This window comes from Agelaius tricolor, unplaced genomic scaffold (assembly GCF_023055355.1).
Source record: "Agelaius tricolor isolate 1412-34295 unplaced genomic scaffold, bAgeTri1.0.p SCAF_42, whole genome shotgun sequence".
Lineage (NCBI taxonomy): Eukaryota > Metazoa > Chordata > Aves > Passeriformes > Icteridae > Agelaius > Agelaius tricolor.
The window spans coordinates 1,998,173-2,015,475 of NW_027269302.1; the positions used below are offsets into that span (position 1 = coordinate 1,998,173).

A 17,303-nucleotide genomic window follows, 5' to 3' on the forward strand; every position below is an offset into this window, starting at 1 on the left:
GAGAGAGCGAGAGAGAAGGAGATTGGGAATCAGGGATCGGGTCCCAGCGCCCAGCCCTGCTCCGCCGGGGGTGGGACCCGCACCCGCAGCAAAAATTGGCTCCGCTGCTCCCGCTGCTTGCCCGGCTTTGGGCCGAGCCCAGCGGGGTCCGGGCAGAGTTTGAGCGCAGGGCCGGGAGTTCAGCAGAGCCCGGCCCGGGGGTCCCGCAGGGCGCGGCCCTGGAGGGTCCCAGACGGATCGCCGAGGGATCCAGAGGGGTGCCAGGAGGGGATGCAGGTGAATTCCCTGGAATTCGCCCTTTCCCCCTCCCCCCGCGCTCCCTCGGGCACTTTCGCTTTCGCGTCTCTGCAGCCGCGATCGGGGACGGCTGCGATGGCCCCAGCGCTGGGGCTGGGGGTGCTCCGGGGGCTCCTGGGGCTCCTGGGGGACCCGGGGGCCGCGACCAAAGGTGAGTGGGACCCCCCGAAACCGGGACCACCCTGATCCGCAATTCCCGGGCACCGGGACCCCCTTGATCTTCCATTCCCGGGCAGGGGAACCCTCCTGAACCCCCATTTTGGGTCATGTCACCCCCCCTCACTCAACTTCCCCAGCACCGGGACCCCCCTGTACCCCCTCATCTGGCACCGAGATCCCCTGAACCCCCATTTCTGTTCACCGGGACCCCCCTGAACCGCAATTCCTGGGCCCCGGGAACTCCCTAAACCTCCATTCCCGGGTACCGGGACTCCCCTGAACCCCCATTTTCGGTCCTGTGACCCCCTCAGCACCCTTTTTCAGCACCGGGACCGCCCTGAACCCCCATTCCTGAGCACGCGGACCCCCTTGAGCGCCCATTTCTGGGCACAGGGACCCCCCTGTACCCCCTTGCCCAGCATTGGCACCGCCCTGTACCCCCTCATGTGGCCCCAGGACCCCCCTGAATCCCCATTTCTGGTCACCAACGCCCCCGGAACCGCGATTCCCGGCCACCGGGACCCCCTTGAATCCCAAATTCCTGGAAGGAAACTCCCCCCGAACCCGCATTCCCCGGCACGGGAACCCCCTGAACCCCAATTTTTGGGCACTGGGACCCCCCTGCCCCCCCTAATCCGGGCCTAGGATCCCTCCGCACCCCCGTCAGTGCTCTGGGACGCCCTGCACGCCCATTCCCGGCCACCTCGTCCTTCCCAGACCCCAGACCCGCCCTTTTCCTCGGCTTTTGGACCCCCAGATCTCCCAAATTTCAGTGTCCCCCCAGTTCTTCATTCCCGGCGCTTCCTGGAAGGGGTTCCAGGGGATCCCGGAGGGTCCCCTGGGGTTCCAGGGGGTCAAGAGACCCCCCTTGAACGTTCATTTCGGGGCACTGGGACCCCCCCTGAACCCCCTTCCTCAGCCCCGATAACCCCTGCACCCCCTTATCTGCAGCCTGGAACCCCCTGAGCCCCCATTCCCGGGCAGGGAAACCGCTCTGAACCCCAATTTCTGGGCACCGGGATCCACTACATCCCCTTATCCGGCACCGGGACCCCCTGAACCTCAATTTTCAGGCACCAGGACCCCTTGAACCCCGGAACCCGGGAATGGAACCCCCCGGAACCCCATTCCTGGGCACCGGGACCCCAGTGCATCCCGTTATCTGGCCCTGGGACCCCCTGCACCCCCTTTCCCAGCACCAGATCCCAGCCAGGCCATTATCTGGCACCGGCACCCCTGAACCCCCATTCCTGGGCACCGGGACCCCACTGCATCCCCTTATACAGCACCAGGACCCCCTGAACCCCCATTCCACTGCACCAGGACCGCCGTGCACCCCCATATCTGAGACTGGAACCCTCCCAAACCCTCCGTTCTCAGGCACAGGGACCCCCCCCTGCACCCCCTTATCCAGCACGGGGACCCTCCTGCACCCCCTCATGCAGCACCAATGCCCCCCCGCACCCCCTTTCCCGGCCCTCCCCCTCTCAGACACCCCAGCCCCCGCTTTTCCTTGACCCCAGCACCCCCTGGACCCCCACTCCTGCCTTCCACAGCCCCCACCCACCACCTTCCTCAACACCGGGGCCCGTGCACCCCCTTTCCTGGGCACAGGGACCCCCTGGACACCCCATTGTTATAAAATTGACTCAAAACGAGTAATTTCCAATCAAAGAATTTATTAATTATTGAAGCAGTTATACTACGTAAGCAAAGGCTCAGCGCTGGGCGACAGGGGAGTCTCCGCTCCACCAACTGCCGCACCAACTAGTTTCTGATTCAGTCCTTTTATCCTCTCCATCCTTCAGGAGTCCATGTTATCTCGGAGTTCTCTGCGCCTGCGCTGGTTGTTGCTAGGGGGTCATCCTTCTGTCTCCTGGTGGTCGGTGATAAAGGCTGCGGAGTCTTCCTCAGCTGCGTCTTCTTCACCCTATGTCCTTATTTGGTGACTTCTCCGTGGAAAATTACCAAAATCTTATGATTAATGCAATATGTGCCCTATCAAGCTTAAGCAAGCAAATGTCCTGCCTTGCAAACTGTGCCCTATCAAGCTTAAGCAAGCAAATATCCTGCCTTGCAGACTGTTTATCTGCCCCTGCCCCTTCCCCAGCTTTTCCCTGGTCATTATCTCTGTGAGTTATCTGCTTGTACCATTTGTCAGCGGGAAAGGTTTCCCTGCTGGGTGTTAATCTGCCCCTGCCCTTTCCCCAGCCTTTCCCTGGTCGTTATTTCTGTGAGTTATCTGTTTGTACCATTTGCTGGGTGGGACTATGTGTGGGCTCCTGCAACCCCTTCCCTGGTATCCTTGTGGCTCATATCTCATGAAGTAGTACAGAAATAGTCAGCAGACAACTCTTGTAACACACTGGTCTCTTTTTCATGATGAACAAAATGTAGTCCCTCATCTCAATTTCCCCCCCATTTATTTATAGTAAAGTTTTCCCAACATTCTCCATTTGCTGTTTCCCTTTGCAGCTTCACCCTGCTTTTTTTTAAAAAAAGTATTAACTATTTAAGAGTTAAAAGTATCACGGTTAAAGCTCTTCAATTTTGCAAAATGCAACATAAAGGTGAACATGGAAAAACCCAGACCAAAAATTGATTCTCACCCTTCTGTCCCAAACCTACCTGACAATATAAAGTAGGATTATTATAAAAAATGTTTCTCATGTTGTAATCTTATCACTGAAACTGTAGGGAAAACAAAAACTCTCCAAGAATCTCTTTAGTGTGAGAGAGTCAAGGCATTACTTGGTTCTGGCCAGGATGTGCAACAGAAATACTTTCATCCACACATAGCCCGGCTGTGCAGAAAAAATCATTCCATGACATGTCAGTTTTACTCGATTTTTCCTAAACTTTACCTAGTCTGAACCAATCTAAATCCACTGCTTTAATATTCATTGCTTCCAAGTCGTGTAAGTTTTTAGTGTTTGGTTTCCTATTAGACTCGGATTTCTTCCCCTCTGCTGTGAATTCCGTCCACACTCCTGGATTTCCTTCTCAGCCTTTTCCAGACCAGGTGTCTCCAGCTGTGCGGGGGCAGTGTCTGGGGTAGCTGTTGGTTGCTGTTTGCTGCGGGGCGTTGATGTTTTGTTGCTGGTCGTTATCTCTGTGGGTGTCTTTTGGGCTATTCCCAGTCTGTTCGGATGTTAAACTCGTCTCCATTGAGTGGTGGAGATGAGTTTAACATCCGAACAGACTGGGAACCCCTTAAATAAAACCTTTAAAATTTCTTTCCCAAAGGCAAGCCTTTGAGTAGAGAAACCTTTCTGAGCAGAGAAATAAGATTTAAAAGAAGCAGGATGGGTACATTTTGCAGCAGTGCAGTCGCAGGCAGCCCAGAGTGTGGGTGTGAGTGAGCCCCAGGGTGGAATTGTGCCGCGGTGCTCCCCAGCAGCTGTGGCAGTGCAGGCCCAGCCAGCGCTGGAGCTGCAGCAGCGGCAGCGAGGCTTGGCCGCAGTGGCTGGAGGTGCCAGGGGAGGGTGGCCAGGATTCCCGAGGGTTTGAGCAGAGGATCTGTGGGCAGGCCCAGGGGCTTGGCCCGCTGTGGAGCCCTGGCTGCTGCTGCGTTGCCTTCAGGGCAGGCTCAGGGGCGGCTCCCATGGTCCTGCTGCAGGCGGGAAGTGCAAATCTCCGGGGCTTCAGAGCCCCTGAGGCCAGGCTGAGGGGTCCCCCGTGCTCAGCTGTGCTGGCGGCTGTTTCTGGCCTCAGGGACACTTGGCGTGGGCCCCTTGGCCACCAGTGGTGCTGCTTTGCACTCCTTAGGCAGGAGCCGATGGCCTGGCTGGGTGTTGGCAACAGCAAAGTCCCAGGGCAGGCTCTGTGCCAGCCCAGCTTCCTGGGGGAGAGATTCCACAGGAGACAGGATCCTGGCTACAGCCTGCCTTACATTTACATCCCTTATTTCCACCCTGCACTAGGTGGAGAATTGCCCAGGTAAGGAATTCCAGACATGAATTCCAAGGGAGATAATTGAATATCTGCCTTGGGTCTGGCTCTTTTTCTTGCCAAGGCCAATGGCAAAAGCTGTACCCATGGCATCTTGGTTTCCATCTCCGGCTTCCAAAGGTGTTTCTTTATTTCCCCATTCATTCTTTCTACCCAACCCGAGCTCTGGGCTTGCCAGGGGTTATGGAGGTCCCATTGTATTCCTAAAGCTGCCATAACCCCCTGAAGGGTCTTTCCTGTAAAATGAGTTCCCCATCTGAATCTATTGCTTCCACAATCCATTATCTTTGAATTATTTGTTTTAGCAATAGGTTAATAACTGATCCAGTGCTTGCTGAAGCAGTCAGAATTGCTTTTGCCCCCCTGTTAGGTGCCATGGTGTCAGCAGAAGATTTTGAAGCCTTCCTGCTCAGGGCATTTCAGTGCCAGGCTCTTACAAGCACCCACAGCTCCGCGGGTTGAGCTGAGCATGGGCCGGTGACCTGCGCTTTGTCTGATTCCCCTTCCTTAATAACAGCCTGTCTTGTAGCTCTTTTCCCTTCTGCTGCCCTTGCAGAGCCATCCACAAACACATTGTCTCCCTCAGGCCAGGGAATGTCCCATCAATCTCTCCCAGCCTGGCTCGGGAGCTCTGTCCCTTGAGTGCAGTCCTGGGTTCCTTGCCAGCCCCTCTCCAGGCTGTTCAAACAGGAGGCTGGGTTAAACCCTTGCCCTGTCCTCAGTTCTGAATCCTCCTGTGCCACTGAACAAGTTTCATACTGTAATCACCGAGCCCTGCTCATCCATTTAGAGGCTCTTTTGGTTGTCAAAGCTTTAACTTGATGCCAGACTTGAACTCTAGGAGATCCTCCTGTTGTCATCAGTTTTCAGGCTCTGCTCCCAGGGAAGCTGTGGCTGCACAATTCTGCAGACAATGAGGCTGCTCTCTGGCCACTGGGTTAAACATTTTAGCACAAGAATTCCTTTGGCAAGACCCTGTTTAACGTCCACCCATAATTCAAATTCTTTTTCCCTGTCTGGAAGGCCCAGGCCACTCGCCTCAGTTAATCTTAATTTTAACACTTGAAAATTCTGTGTTTCCTCCTTGTGTCCATCCATCCAGTCTGTTGACTGGCAAGATAGGAGTGTTGTAGGGAGACATCCTTGGCTCCAAAAGCCCTGCCTTTAACAGGGACTCAATACCAGGCTATGAGCCCTTTCTTCCCTCTCTTGGAACGGGGTAGTGCTTGTCCTGGTTGCTTTAATTTGTAGAGGCTCCATATCTAATTTTCTGTATTTCCCTGGGGCTGCCCACACTTCTGGGTTCACTTCAGCATAGGCCTTGTCAGACTTTTGACACAGAGGTACAACAGAACTAGCCTCTGTATCCCTTTTTACAGTATTAAAATCCAGCTCTCAACCTCCTTCCTAGTTAATTTCAATCACAGGAGGAAGAAAAAGAAATTCATTTATTTCAAACCTATCCCCCACAGCTTCTAATAGTGGTTGAACAAATCATACCTGCTCATCTTTCCCTCTCATTCCCTTAAAAATTAAAATATTCCTTTACTATTTTCCCCTTTAGGTCTAAGATTCAGAGCAGATTGAGAGGCCCCTGTGTCCATCAGGAAATGCCTCCTCTCAATGCAGACCCACCTGAATGTTCTCAAGGGCTCCAGTGTGGAGGGTCCCTGGTGTGATGGGAGCTGTGACAGCCCTGCCAATCCATGTCCATCACGGGCTGGACTTGCTGGTCCTGAGGGTGCTGCTGTCTCTGCTTGCAGTGTCCTTGTGCCCTGCAGCCGGAGCCCTGATTCCTTGCCAGGGGCTGTTTGGGTGGGCTGTGCCCTGCCGAGGAGGGCAATGCCTCTGCCGGGTGCTTGTGGCCGAGCCGTGCCCTGGGTGCTGGGGCCCCCTTGGGCCCTGGGGCTGATCCCTCAGGGGCTGTAGGAGCTCTGCCCTGGCCTTTGCCTTCAGCTTGGCCTTTTGCTGCTCCCTTCTTGCATTCACCTGCTGGGCCTTTGTGCCCAAGTGCTGCAGGGCCTTCTTCTGCCCCTCCTGCAGCCCCCCTCAGTGCCTGTGGGTGCTTGTCTTGCTTTACAAGACAGGTGTCTGCTTGGGAAGGCAGAAAAAGCCTCTCTTCGGATGGAGAATGCAAACCCCCTCCCTCTTAATTTTTAGGATAGTGAAATCAAGGGGCTCTCAGGCAAAGATATGGGATTAGGAATAACGGTTCTTTACTAGTGTGTATAATATAATAATAGTAGTGTGTATCAACAGCTCCGGCAGTGACAACAAACAGAGCCCGGAGCCGGTCCCGGCCTTTCGGCTGCGGCGCTTTCCCCTTGGGTGCAGTTCCGGGCACGGCCGGCAGGGGCGCCGGTGGCTCCCGCGGGGCGGGGCAGCGCATCCCTGCCATGGGAACCTCTCTTAACGGCAATAGAGCAATCCCTTCATCTAACTCTTTCACTTTTTTACCTTCTGTAGCCTTTCTCCCGTGTTTTGAGAAAGAATTTGGAGAGGGCTGCCTTTTAACTGAGCTCCTAGTGTTTCGATAAGGTGCTTCCTGTAGAGAGAGGGATTTTCCCTGAACAGCCGGAGCTGTGGTTACCAAGGGGACGTAACTCAGAGCAGGAGGGGTCAGGGGAGGATATCCCGCCGAGGCTCGGTCGGAGTGTGGGCAGGGTCTGCTGCCGGAATCGCCAGAGGGGGATCTTCCCGTGGAGGCCGAGCCGGAGCGTGGGCAGCCCCCACATGGCTTATGGCGGCTGATCCGGCAGCTCCCGGCAGAGAAAAGGCAGGTGGGAGACCCCGGCAGCAGCAGCGGCGCTGCCCAGCGCAGCTGGCACGGGCAGGGCAGGCGGGGATGGGATGGCTGGGACCCGCCCTCGGTGCGGTCGGCGCGGTGACCTCGGCCCACGCGGCAGGACAGAGCAACCCCATCTTGCCCAGCATGGCCGGCAGAGCGGCCGCGGGCCGGGCAGTGGGGCCAGGGCACACAAATTCACCGCCAGCGCCGGGGCAGGTGGAGCTGCCCTGGGCAGTGAGCCCGCACCTGGGATGGAAACCGGGGCAGGCGGAGCTGAGGCGGGCAGCGAGCCGGGACCCGGGACAGGCGCCTCGGCCGCCAACGGAGGGGGCAAGAGCTGCAGAGGATCCCACTCTCTTTCTGACTTTTCCTCTTGTTCCCCTCCCTTTCATTTCCCCTTTTTATTTTCTTGGTTTTTTCCTCGGGTGTTTCTGATACTTCAAAGATTTTTATTCTCCTAAAATCTCCTGTCTAACATATGGCATATTCTCTTTCTTCTAGATTAAATGGTTTTTTTTCCAAATAAATCCAGAACCTAACAAATCCAAACTTCTGCTTGGATATTTTGAAATGGTCGACGAGCTAACTCATGACCTCCTAATGCTGTTTTTCTCATCACCTTTTTATTTATCCTTTGGCAAATTAAGCATCTTTCAGTGACTTGCTTTGCTACACCAAAAATCCCAGTGCACCCAAAATTCCTTAAAAAATGATCACACAAAGCTTGAGTACGCCAGTGGGGTTTCTGATGCACGTCTTCTAATCTTTTCCTAGTAAGCACATTTTATTAAGTAATTGTCTTCCATGTAGAAGTTTCTATTTCCCTGATTTATCTTGCTCATTTCCTATCTTGTTTAATTCTTTTTTCTCGGCTTCCCTAAACTTTGGAATTTTCAGTTTTTCCTCGTTTGGAGTTAATATTAAAGAAACTCTTTCAGCTCCATTTTCTGCTGCATCCTTAGCTTTGTGATCTGCCCCCAGTTTGCCCAGTTTGCCTCTCCTTTGGCCCGGGCCGGGTTCCCCCCGCCCGCAGCGGCTGGGAGCAGCCGAGAGCCCCGCGCTGCCCATGCCGACCTGGCCCGGCTCCATGGCCGCTGCTGCCGCGGGCTGCGAGGGCTGCGGGAACGGGGCACCGAGGGTGTGGCTGCTGCTGGGGGAGGAGGAGGAGGGAGGGAAGGGCAGGGATGGAGGGGGAGGAGGAGGCAGGGTTAGGGGGGAGGAGGAGGAGAAGGAATGGAAGGGGCGGGATGGAAGAGGAGCAGGAGGCGGGGATAAGACAGGGGAGGAGGAGGAGGGGGGATGGAAGAGGAGGAGCGGGAGGAGAAAGAGCAGTGAAGGAGGTGGGGTTAGAGGGCAGGAGGAGAGGGAGGAGGAGATAGGACAGAGGAGGAGCGGGAGGAAGAGGAAGAGGAGGGACAAAGGCGGATCAAGGCTGAGCTGAGGGAGCCACGCGGTCTCGAGCCCTGCCTGAATTCGCAGCCCCCACCTGTGGGATCATCGCCCCCCCCCATGGCTCCGGTGAGCTGGGAGGGGGAGCCCGGCCCGGATATCCCGGGGGGTCCCTGGGTTGGGTTTTTGGGGGGATGTTTGGAAGGTGAGCGGAAAAGGCCCCTCGGGGGGACATCGGGGCGTGGCGGTGGCGGCTGCCGGCAGAGGCAGCCTGGAGGAGCAGAGCCCTGTGTGCCCCAGGAGGCCAAAGTGGGGAGGCCAGAGAGGGGGGAGCGCCGCCATTGGCGGGAGCCTCAAGAGCCTGGAGAGGGGCAGGGGGGACTCCTTGGAGCCGCTGCAGCCCAGAGCAGAGAATGAGGGGAGAAGGGAGCCCGGGAGCCCAAAGAGCCCCGGCATCCCGAAATGGGGAGAGCCAAGAGGGGGCAGTGCGTCCCCAGAGACGGCCTGGGGGGATCTCGTTGCCCTTGCCTGTGGCAGGGAGGCAAATCCCATGCTGTCCTTGTCCTTCCTCACCCAGAGCAGGAGCTGAGCATGGAGAGCAGGGAGGACAAATGCCCGCGGCAGAACCTGGTGGCAGAGGCCGTTTTGAGCAGCTCCACGGCGCAGGAAGCCAACGGGGAGGAAAAGGCCCGGAGATGCCGCACGAGGAGGGGCTGCAAACGCAGATGGCGGGGATGTGAGGGGGAAAGAGCCAGCCTGGGCCGGGAAGGCGGCCGGAGATGGAGGCAGAGCTCGGAGCTGGTGCTCCATGAGCAGCTCCATGATGGGGAGAAGCCCCACACGTGCGAGGAGTGTGGGAAGAGCTTCAGGTGGAACTCTGAGCTGATCAAGCACCAGAGGATCCACACTGGGGAACGGCCCTACGAGTGTGGGGAGTGTGGGAAGAGCTTCAGCCAGAGCTCCAACGTGATCGTGCACCAGAGGACCCACACTGGGGAGAGGCCCTACGAGTGTGGGCAGTGTGGGAAGAGCTTCAGCCAGCGCTGCAGCCTGATCAGCCACCAGAGGACCCACACTGGGGAGAGGCCCTATGAGTGCTCCAAGTGTGGGAAGAGGTTTCAGACCAGGTCCCATCTTCTCCTACACTATCAGAGTCACACAGAGGAGAGGCCCTTCCAATGCCCCGACTGTGGGAAGGGATTCAAGCATAACTCCACCCTCGTCACCCATCGGCGCATCCACACTGGGGAGAGGCCCTACGAGTGTGATAAATGCAGGAAGAGGTTTCAGACCAGCTCCAATCACCTCCTGCACTATCGGATTCACACAGAGGAGAGGCCCTTCCAATGCCCCGACTGTGGGAAGGGATTCAAGCGCAACTCCGCCCTCATCACCCACCGGCGCATCCACACAGGGGAGAGGCCCTACGAGTGTGATAAATGCAGGAAGAGGTTTCAGACCAGCTCCAGTCTCCTCCGGCACTATCGGATTCACACAGAGGAGAGGCCCTTCCAATGCCCCGACTGCGGCAAGGGATTCAAGTACAACTCCCACCTCGTCCTTCACCAGCGCATCCACACAGGGGAGAGGCCCTACGAGTGTCCCCAGTGTGGGAAGAGCTTCTCCTGCAGCTCTCACTTGACCCGACACCAACGGAGGCACCGGTAAGGGAAGCCCTGCGAGTGCCCCGAGTGCGGGAAGAGCTTCGTGCGCTGCTGCAGCTCCATCCTCCACTGGAGGAGGCTCTTTGGGCACAGCCCTGGTCACTCACATTCCCTGTGATCCATGTTGGGAACACACCTGGCTGCTTGTCCTTTGGTTTGGCCTGAATTTTTTTCTCTTCTCCATGTGTTTCCACTCCAAAAGCCAAGAGGGATGAATCTGTCACCTCAAAACCACTCAAATTCCACTGAAAATAACTGAATTTTAACCCAAAAAGGCTCAATCCTACCTCAAATTCCTTGTTCCCTCCTCAAAAAACCTCAATCCCATGCTAAACTCTCCATTCCACAGCCACCAGGGTGAGATGGGGTTAGAAGGGGACTGGGAGAAGTGGGATCCCAATTTGGAGCAATGGGATTGGGATTGTGTGGGGCTGGGTGTGTGGGTTGTATTTGATAGCAAATAAAACTTTCAGAGTTACTGATTTCTGTCCTGTTCATTTTCAGTCAGTTCTGTTTGCAGAGTGCCACCTTCTCAGCTGATTCAATTCTTATAAAAGTCCCATTTTTTAAATCATCTAGCCTCTAACAATTAAAAAACCAATATCCAAATAAAACCACGCACCCCCAATAAACCTTTTAAAAATAATTTTAATTGTTTTGGAGTACTTAAGGATGTTATTAAAGTTTAATTGTATGGTTGAAATGTCTGAGAAATTGTAGTGGTGTTTGCTTTTGTGTTTAGTATATTTGTAATATGAATTGTTTTACTAAGGTGTGTTAGATTGCTTGGTAGTTTCTTTAGATATTTTTATCTAAAGTACATTAGTCATAGAGTTAAAATTTTCAAAAGGTATTTCTTGATATATAATTTGTTTATTTATATACATTAGTAATATTATAGTAATAGTTGTTGCTTTGGTTTGAATCACTGTTGGAGTATTGTAAAGAAGATTTGAGATTTTTATATTTTATTTTTATTATAATTTTTTAAAGTTCAATTATTATTTCTTTGTTTATAATTTTATTGCAATTTGTTGCGGGGATAGGAAGGAAGTTCAAGGGCAGGAACATTTTTTCCTGGCTGGGAACTGGAATTCCAGACCCTGGGAGTGTGTGCAGTACCCCACAGACTGGGATCAAAGATGGGCTGGGATCAAATACGGACTGGGATCAAATACGGACTGGGATCAAATATGGGCTGGGATCACATGGATGGGGATCGTGTGGATCAGAACCCTCCAGACCAGGATAGCCTGGAGTGGGATCAAATATGGACTGGGACTGTATGGACTGGGATCCCAGGGACTGGGACCATATGGATCAGGACCACACAGACTGGGATCAAATATGGGCTGGGACTGTTTTTTAAAGTAACTTTGTTATAAGTTTTTATTTCTGTTGTTAATTAAGCTTGTGAAATAGCTGCTTCTGTTAAACTGCCTGCTTGGATGGGATAACATCCAATGCACACGGGATGAGGACACCTGTACAGATCTGCCAACTATCAGCACTCCCCGTCTGAAGGCAGAGTGCACCAAGGCCCAAAACCTGGAGGTGATAAAGAGAAGGAGCCAAAACCACAGCCAAGAAACACACATGCTCTGAAAAGGCAGACCCAAGGAGGGGCCACGTAAAATCATTCCTGGAATATGTAAAGTAGTTGATGGGTATGCATGAGGCTCTATGAATATGCACCAGGCTGATGTAAGGGGAAAGGTATTTCAGGGCGATGCAGATTCCTTGGTTGTGGTTTTAGTCCATTTTTATCACCTCCAGTTTTTGGGCTTTGGTCTACTCTGACTCTGAGAAATTGAGGTTTTGGGATTTTTAGTATGTTGTGGATGGAAGCAAAATGGAAGGCACAGTGTTTCGTCCTGGGTTTCTTCTTCATGCTTCTTCCTTCTTCTTCATGGGTTTGGGTGGCTTTTTGTAATTGGGCAGAAATTCCACATTGCAGGCTCTTTGGGATCAGTTATTGGGTTAAAAGGGAAAATAATCTAGGTGTCAGTTCCTAATTGGATAGTTTAGTCTTAAAAGACCTTGGAACAAGAGATTGTGGGCCATTTTGTGCCTTCTACTGAAAAGCTGCTGAACTCCCAGTAATGAGGCTGTTTTACTGATAAGAAATAATAAACACTTGAGTCTGAACATGAATTACTGTCTCAAGTGCCTTCAATCCAGAGCCAGTGAAACCAACAACTGGTACCCCACAGCTTGAGGTAGTGCCAAGGCAGAACTTGTTCATGCTCTTTTCCCCTGGTGATTTTCTACTCCCATCCAGACTCTGATAGCAAAGCCGTGCTGGTGACAAAAGATTGACCTTGGCATCCTGGGGCACTTTCTGGGTGGGTGTTTGAATCTGCTTTTCCAGGCCTCGGGCTGAGCAGGGTGAGGCCGAGGCCTGGGCCCCTCCAGGCGGCGCCGGGAGCGCCCGGGGCAGCGGCGAGGGGCGGCCCTGAGGGGCGGCACAGGGGGCATTTCCCCCGAGCGGGCGGGCGGGCGGGCGGCGGGGAAAGGCGCCCTGGGCACAAGGGCAGGCACAAGGGCCCCGGCTCTCTGCAGTGCGGGCGGCCCAGCGCCAATCGCTGCTCCCGGAGCCGCTGCCAGGGCCGGGTCTCCTCCCCGCCGCTGACCCTGCACCTGCAGCGCTGCCTCCGCCTCTGCCGGGCTCCCCGGCACGGACGGCAAGGACGTGAACACGCTGCAGCAGGGGCCCAGCAGGGACACCCAGATGGTGCCAGGGCTGCAGCTCCTCTCCTGCAAGGAAAGGCTGACACAGCTCGGCTTCTTCAGCCTGGGAAAGAGACCCAGCCTTGATCCAGCTGTGGCCTTCCAGTACCTGAGGGCAACACACAAGAAAGCGGGACAGGGACTTTGTACGAGGGCAGGCAAGGACAGGACAAGGGAGCATGGATCCAAATGGAGAGAGATTAGGTTTAGGTAAGGGATTCAGAAAAAAGACTCTCCTGGAACAGGTTGCCCAGAGAAGGTGGGCATGTCCCGTCCCTGACAGTGTTCAAGGCCAGGCTGCATGGAGCTCTAGACAAGCCGGTCCAGTGCAAGGGATCCCCAGCCACAGCAGGGGGGTTGCAGCCATGGGATTTTCCAGATCCCTTCCAAGCCAAACCATGCCACGACTCCATGATTCTGGGATACTTCCCCTCCTCATCCTCTGGCAGAAAAAGAAACTTGGCCCCAAGTTCCACACTGCAGACCATGTCTTTTGGCAGCCTGCAACTGTGTCAACAGAGGATGAAAAGAGATGACATTACTGACACGATTTCCCTTTTCTACTTGAAAAGTAAATGCTCTGCTCCTGTCCACTCTGGCAAAATTGTCACAAGAGGCAATTGTTCCCCATGAAAAGCTTGGTCTCATGCAAAGAAGAAAGAAGCCAGAAGCCAACAGTCTTCGTTATTGCTACGTTGTTTTCTTTGGTTGCTTCTCTAATAGGAATGACTTTGGGGTGTGATCTGTTTGTTTCTTTCCTTCGTTCCTTGGGGCGCGCGGCGGCTCCTCCGTTGGGTTCCCCGGGCAATGGAGGAACGGCCGCGATCTCCGGCGGCTCCGCAGCAGCAGCAGCAGCAGCAGCAGCAGCAGCAGCAGCAGCAGCAGCAGCAGCAGCAGCGCTTCTCTTGATTGGTTTTCCACTCGACTTCCCACTCGCTCCCCATCCCCTTCTCCCTCTCACACTCACCCTACTCCCGTCCCGTTCCGTCCCGTGCCGTCCGTGTTCCGCCTCTCCCAGCCCGGCTGATGCCGCGTCCCGCAAGGCGCCCCTCGGCGGGGCCGCCCCGTGCCCGCCCCTGCCCGGCCCGCCGTGGTTCCGCCTCGGCCGGGCTCTCTCCGTCCTGTCTGTGGCGCCGCTGGAGGAGCCGCTCGCTCTGGTGCTGGCGGAGCAGTGCGGTCTTTTGGCCGCGCCTGGCGCGGGCTCTGGCCCAGCCCCAGCTGAGGCCCCGGACCCGAACGAAGCCCCTGCCGCGGTTCCGCCCGCGGCCGCCCCGCTGCCGCCCGGCTCCCGCCCCGTGGCTGACAGCGTGGCCGGCAGCTGCCCTGCTCCGAGCTCGGCCGCTCGCCAGCTCGGCCTCCGGCCCCGAGCCGCCGCAGCCCGGGGCGGTTCGGCAAGCAGCAGCGTGCCGGGCGGGCGGGTGCCCCGGGCAGAAGAGCGGCAGCGCGGTGCCACCCGCATGGGCGGAGAGGCCTCCCCTAGAGCAGCTCTAGCGGCAGGGCCCGCTGCTGGGCAGCGGCGGCTGCGGCAGCGTTTACTCCGGTCCCCGCCTCACCGATGGCGCCCCGGGAAGAGACGGGGCCGGCTCGGAGGGCGGCGGCGGGCGGCGGGCGATGAGCTCAGCCCGCCGCTGGCCTTGGCTCGCAGGCGGCCATCAAGCGAGTGTCCGGGAGCGCATCTCGGAGTGGGCGCGGCTGGGGAGTGAGCGGGGCCAGCGGGAGGAGCCGGCGGGGCGTGCCGGGCGGGGCTGAGGCGAGGCCCGGCAGGGCGGCAGCCGGAACGCTGCGAGGGCAGCGAGCGTGGAGTGAGCGGGGGCCGCGCAGCGCCCCGGGCCGGGCCATGGCGAGCCGCGGCGGGGCCGGGCAGGAGCTGCCCGAGGCGCGGCGCAGCTTCGGCCCTGCTGACGGCATCGCGGTCCCCCCGCAGCGCAAGGGCGCCCTTGTGCCCCTGGAGCTGGCGCTGCTGTGGATGGTGTCGCGGCCTGGCTTCGTGCGGCTCCTGGACTGCTTCGAGGTGCCCGAGGGCTTCGTGCTGCTCACGGAGCGTCCGCAGCGCTGTCAGCACCTCTGGTACTTCCTGCACGAGCGGCGGTTCCTGACGGAGCCCGTGGCGCGGGGGCTGTTCCGCCAGGTGCTGGAGGCCATGGGGCACTGCAGCAGCCGCGGCGTCCTGCACCCCCACATCAAGGCCGAGAACGTCCTCGTCGACCTGGCCACGGGCGAGGCGAAGCTCATCGACTTCGGCTGCGGCACGATCCTCCAGGACACGTTCTACACCCGGATGTCAGGTGAGCCCAATGCCGGGGCCCAGCTGGGCAGCAGAAGTTCCTCCCTTGGCTGGCAGAGGGGGAAGAGGGAGGGAAGGAAGGAGGGAAGGAAGGAGGGGGAATCCTTCTTCAGCCAGCTGCAGCCAAGTTGCTTTGTGGCAGGGCAGGGGCTGGCTATTGTGGAACGGGAGCTGGCTGGGAGGGAGGGAGCAGCATGGGCCTGATGAGCTGTGCCCGTATCCCATAGGAACGCCGGAGTACAGCCCACCAGAGTGGATCCTCTTTGGCTGCTACCATGGCCAGCCAGCCACCATCTGGTCCCTGGGCATCCTGCTCTATGAGCTGCTCTGTGGGCACCTTCCTTTCCACACCAACGAGGACATCGTCCGGGGCCAGCTCTTCTTCCTGCCCCGGGTGTCTCAAGGTGGGGATGCGCCTTCAAGGCACGAGGGGAAGAACGGGGTTGGGAGGGGCGGCTGGCACATAAGCGTCCTGCTCTTGCAGCTGGTGAGGAGGTGGATCTCCTGGGCTTAGCTGGAGGAGGTGGCACCTGTGCCTCTGTGCTGGTGTCCTCCGCAAGAGAGGATCGATAGGAAGCTTTTGGCTGCAGCTCTGAGCACTCCTGGTGTGGCCTGGGCACTGTGGAATGTGGGAGAGCACAGACAGGAGCCTTGTCCCGCTGAGCGGCGGTTTCTGGTTTCTCTCCGCAGAGTGCCAACACCTCATCAGGTGGTGTTTATGCATGGAGCCCACAGACAGGCCAGCACTGGAGGACCTTTTTGAGCATTCTTGGCTGCAGGAGCCCTGCCTGGCCCAGGAGACAGCAGAGATCCAGGAGCCCAGCAAGCAGCAGCGGCACGCGTCTCATGGCGCTGGAAGAAAACCCCGGAGCGTTTCCCTGCGGCCGCGGCGCAGAGGAGAGAGCGCAGCCGAGGAGATGCTGCTTCCGCTGGTCCCTGCGAGCTGTGGAGGCAGCAGCTCCGTGCTGCCCGTCCCATTGGAGAAGTGGTGGCAGTGGGGTGAAGGTGCCACGGACTGGGACAGGGGAAACATCCCCCTGCAGCTCAATGGCATCGTGATGTCCCCGCAAGCCGAGGCACAGCTGGCGCGTTCTTCTGGAGCACGACGTGGAGCTGGGAACACCATCCTGGAGCTGGCCGCTGGCGGGGCAGAGCCGATTGGCTTTGGCTGCGGCCCCTGCCTGGAGGACACGCTCTGCGCCCCGATGGAATCAAGATGAGTCCCCAGCCGGCGCAGGGGCGGGGGGATGCTGGTGCTCCCAGGCACGGCAGGGCTCGGCCTGGCCACGCGCCAGAGGTTCCCCGCTCGGCGGCGCTGGGGAATATTAATTTTTCCGCCGGCCGCCGAGCTGCTTTTTGGCAGGACAGGGGATGGATGTTGTGGAAGGGGAGCCGGCTCCTGGCCTTGCTGACAGCTTCTGCCAGCCAGCCTGGCACGGGCTGAGGCGGGGGCAGCCAGCCTGACAAAAGCATCCATCCATGTGGATGGGGGCGGCAGAGGGGGACGGGTTCCGAAGCCGTGCCCCAGCTGGTCTGCTCTGCAGGCCCTTGAGGAAGGGGTGCGTTTATGGGCGGGAGAGGTGGGGATTTTCCCCACCCGTGGACAGGTTTAATTCTCACATGGAGTGGTCAGACCCTCCTCAGGCCCATGAAACGGTGACAGGCTTTGTGCTTTTTCTTGTTTCCAGGTCTTGTTTTGAATTGACTTTCGTGCAATTGTTCTTTGTTTTTCCCAGGAGGATTACACCTGGTGCCCGGACCGGACGGGGAAGCGCCTGCAGCGTCCGTGGAGCGCGTCCATTGCCAGCGCTGCCCCAGGGGCCACGGTCTGCAGGGACAGCCCCTTCCAGAAGGACGAGGACCTGGTTTGGGATCGGCTCCTCTCCTGGCAGCAGCTCTGCAGAGGTGGGCACCCGGCTCCACAGCTCGGCTGGCAGAAGGGCTCCGGGCAGGCGGCAGCGGGCACACGGGCATCCTGCTCTTGCAGCTGCTTAGGAGGTTGCTGTGCCGGGATTAAGCAGAGGAGGTGGAACGTGGCCTG

At 57.2% G+C, this 17,303-nt stretch overlaps 2 protein-coding genes and 1 pseudogene across 2 annotated transcripts in view; 2 read left to right on the forward strand and 1 right to left on the reverse strand.

The window, feature by feature from the left end:
• LOC139603914 (zinc finger protein 154-like) overlaps nucleotides 1–17,303 on the reverse strand; it is a 273,066-nt gene that overhangs the window by 143,243 nt on the left and 112,520 nt on the right. The window lies entirely within an intron of this gene.
• The window catches only part of LOC139603869 (zinc finger protein 420-like), a 78,556-nt pseudogene continuing 69,787 nt past the window's right edge, over nucleotides 8,535–17,303 (forward strand).
• Nucleotides 14,816–16,482, forward strand: LOC139603939 (serine/threonine-protein kinase pim-1-like). The gene is made up of 3 exons (XM_071454940.1): nucleotides 14,816–15,263; nucleotides 15,490–15,666; nucleotides 15,953–16,482. Exons 1-3 carry the CDS (start codon nucleotides 14,816–14,818, stop codon nucleotides 16,480–16,482), a joined length of 1,155 nt encoding a protein of 384 aa, XP_071311041.1.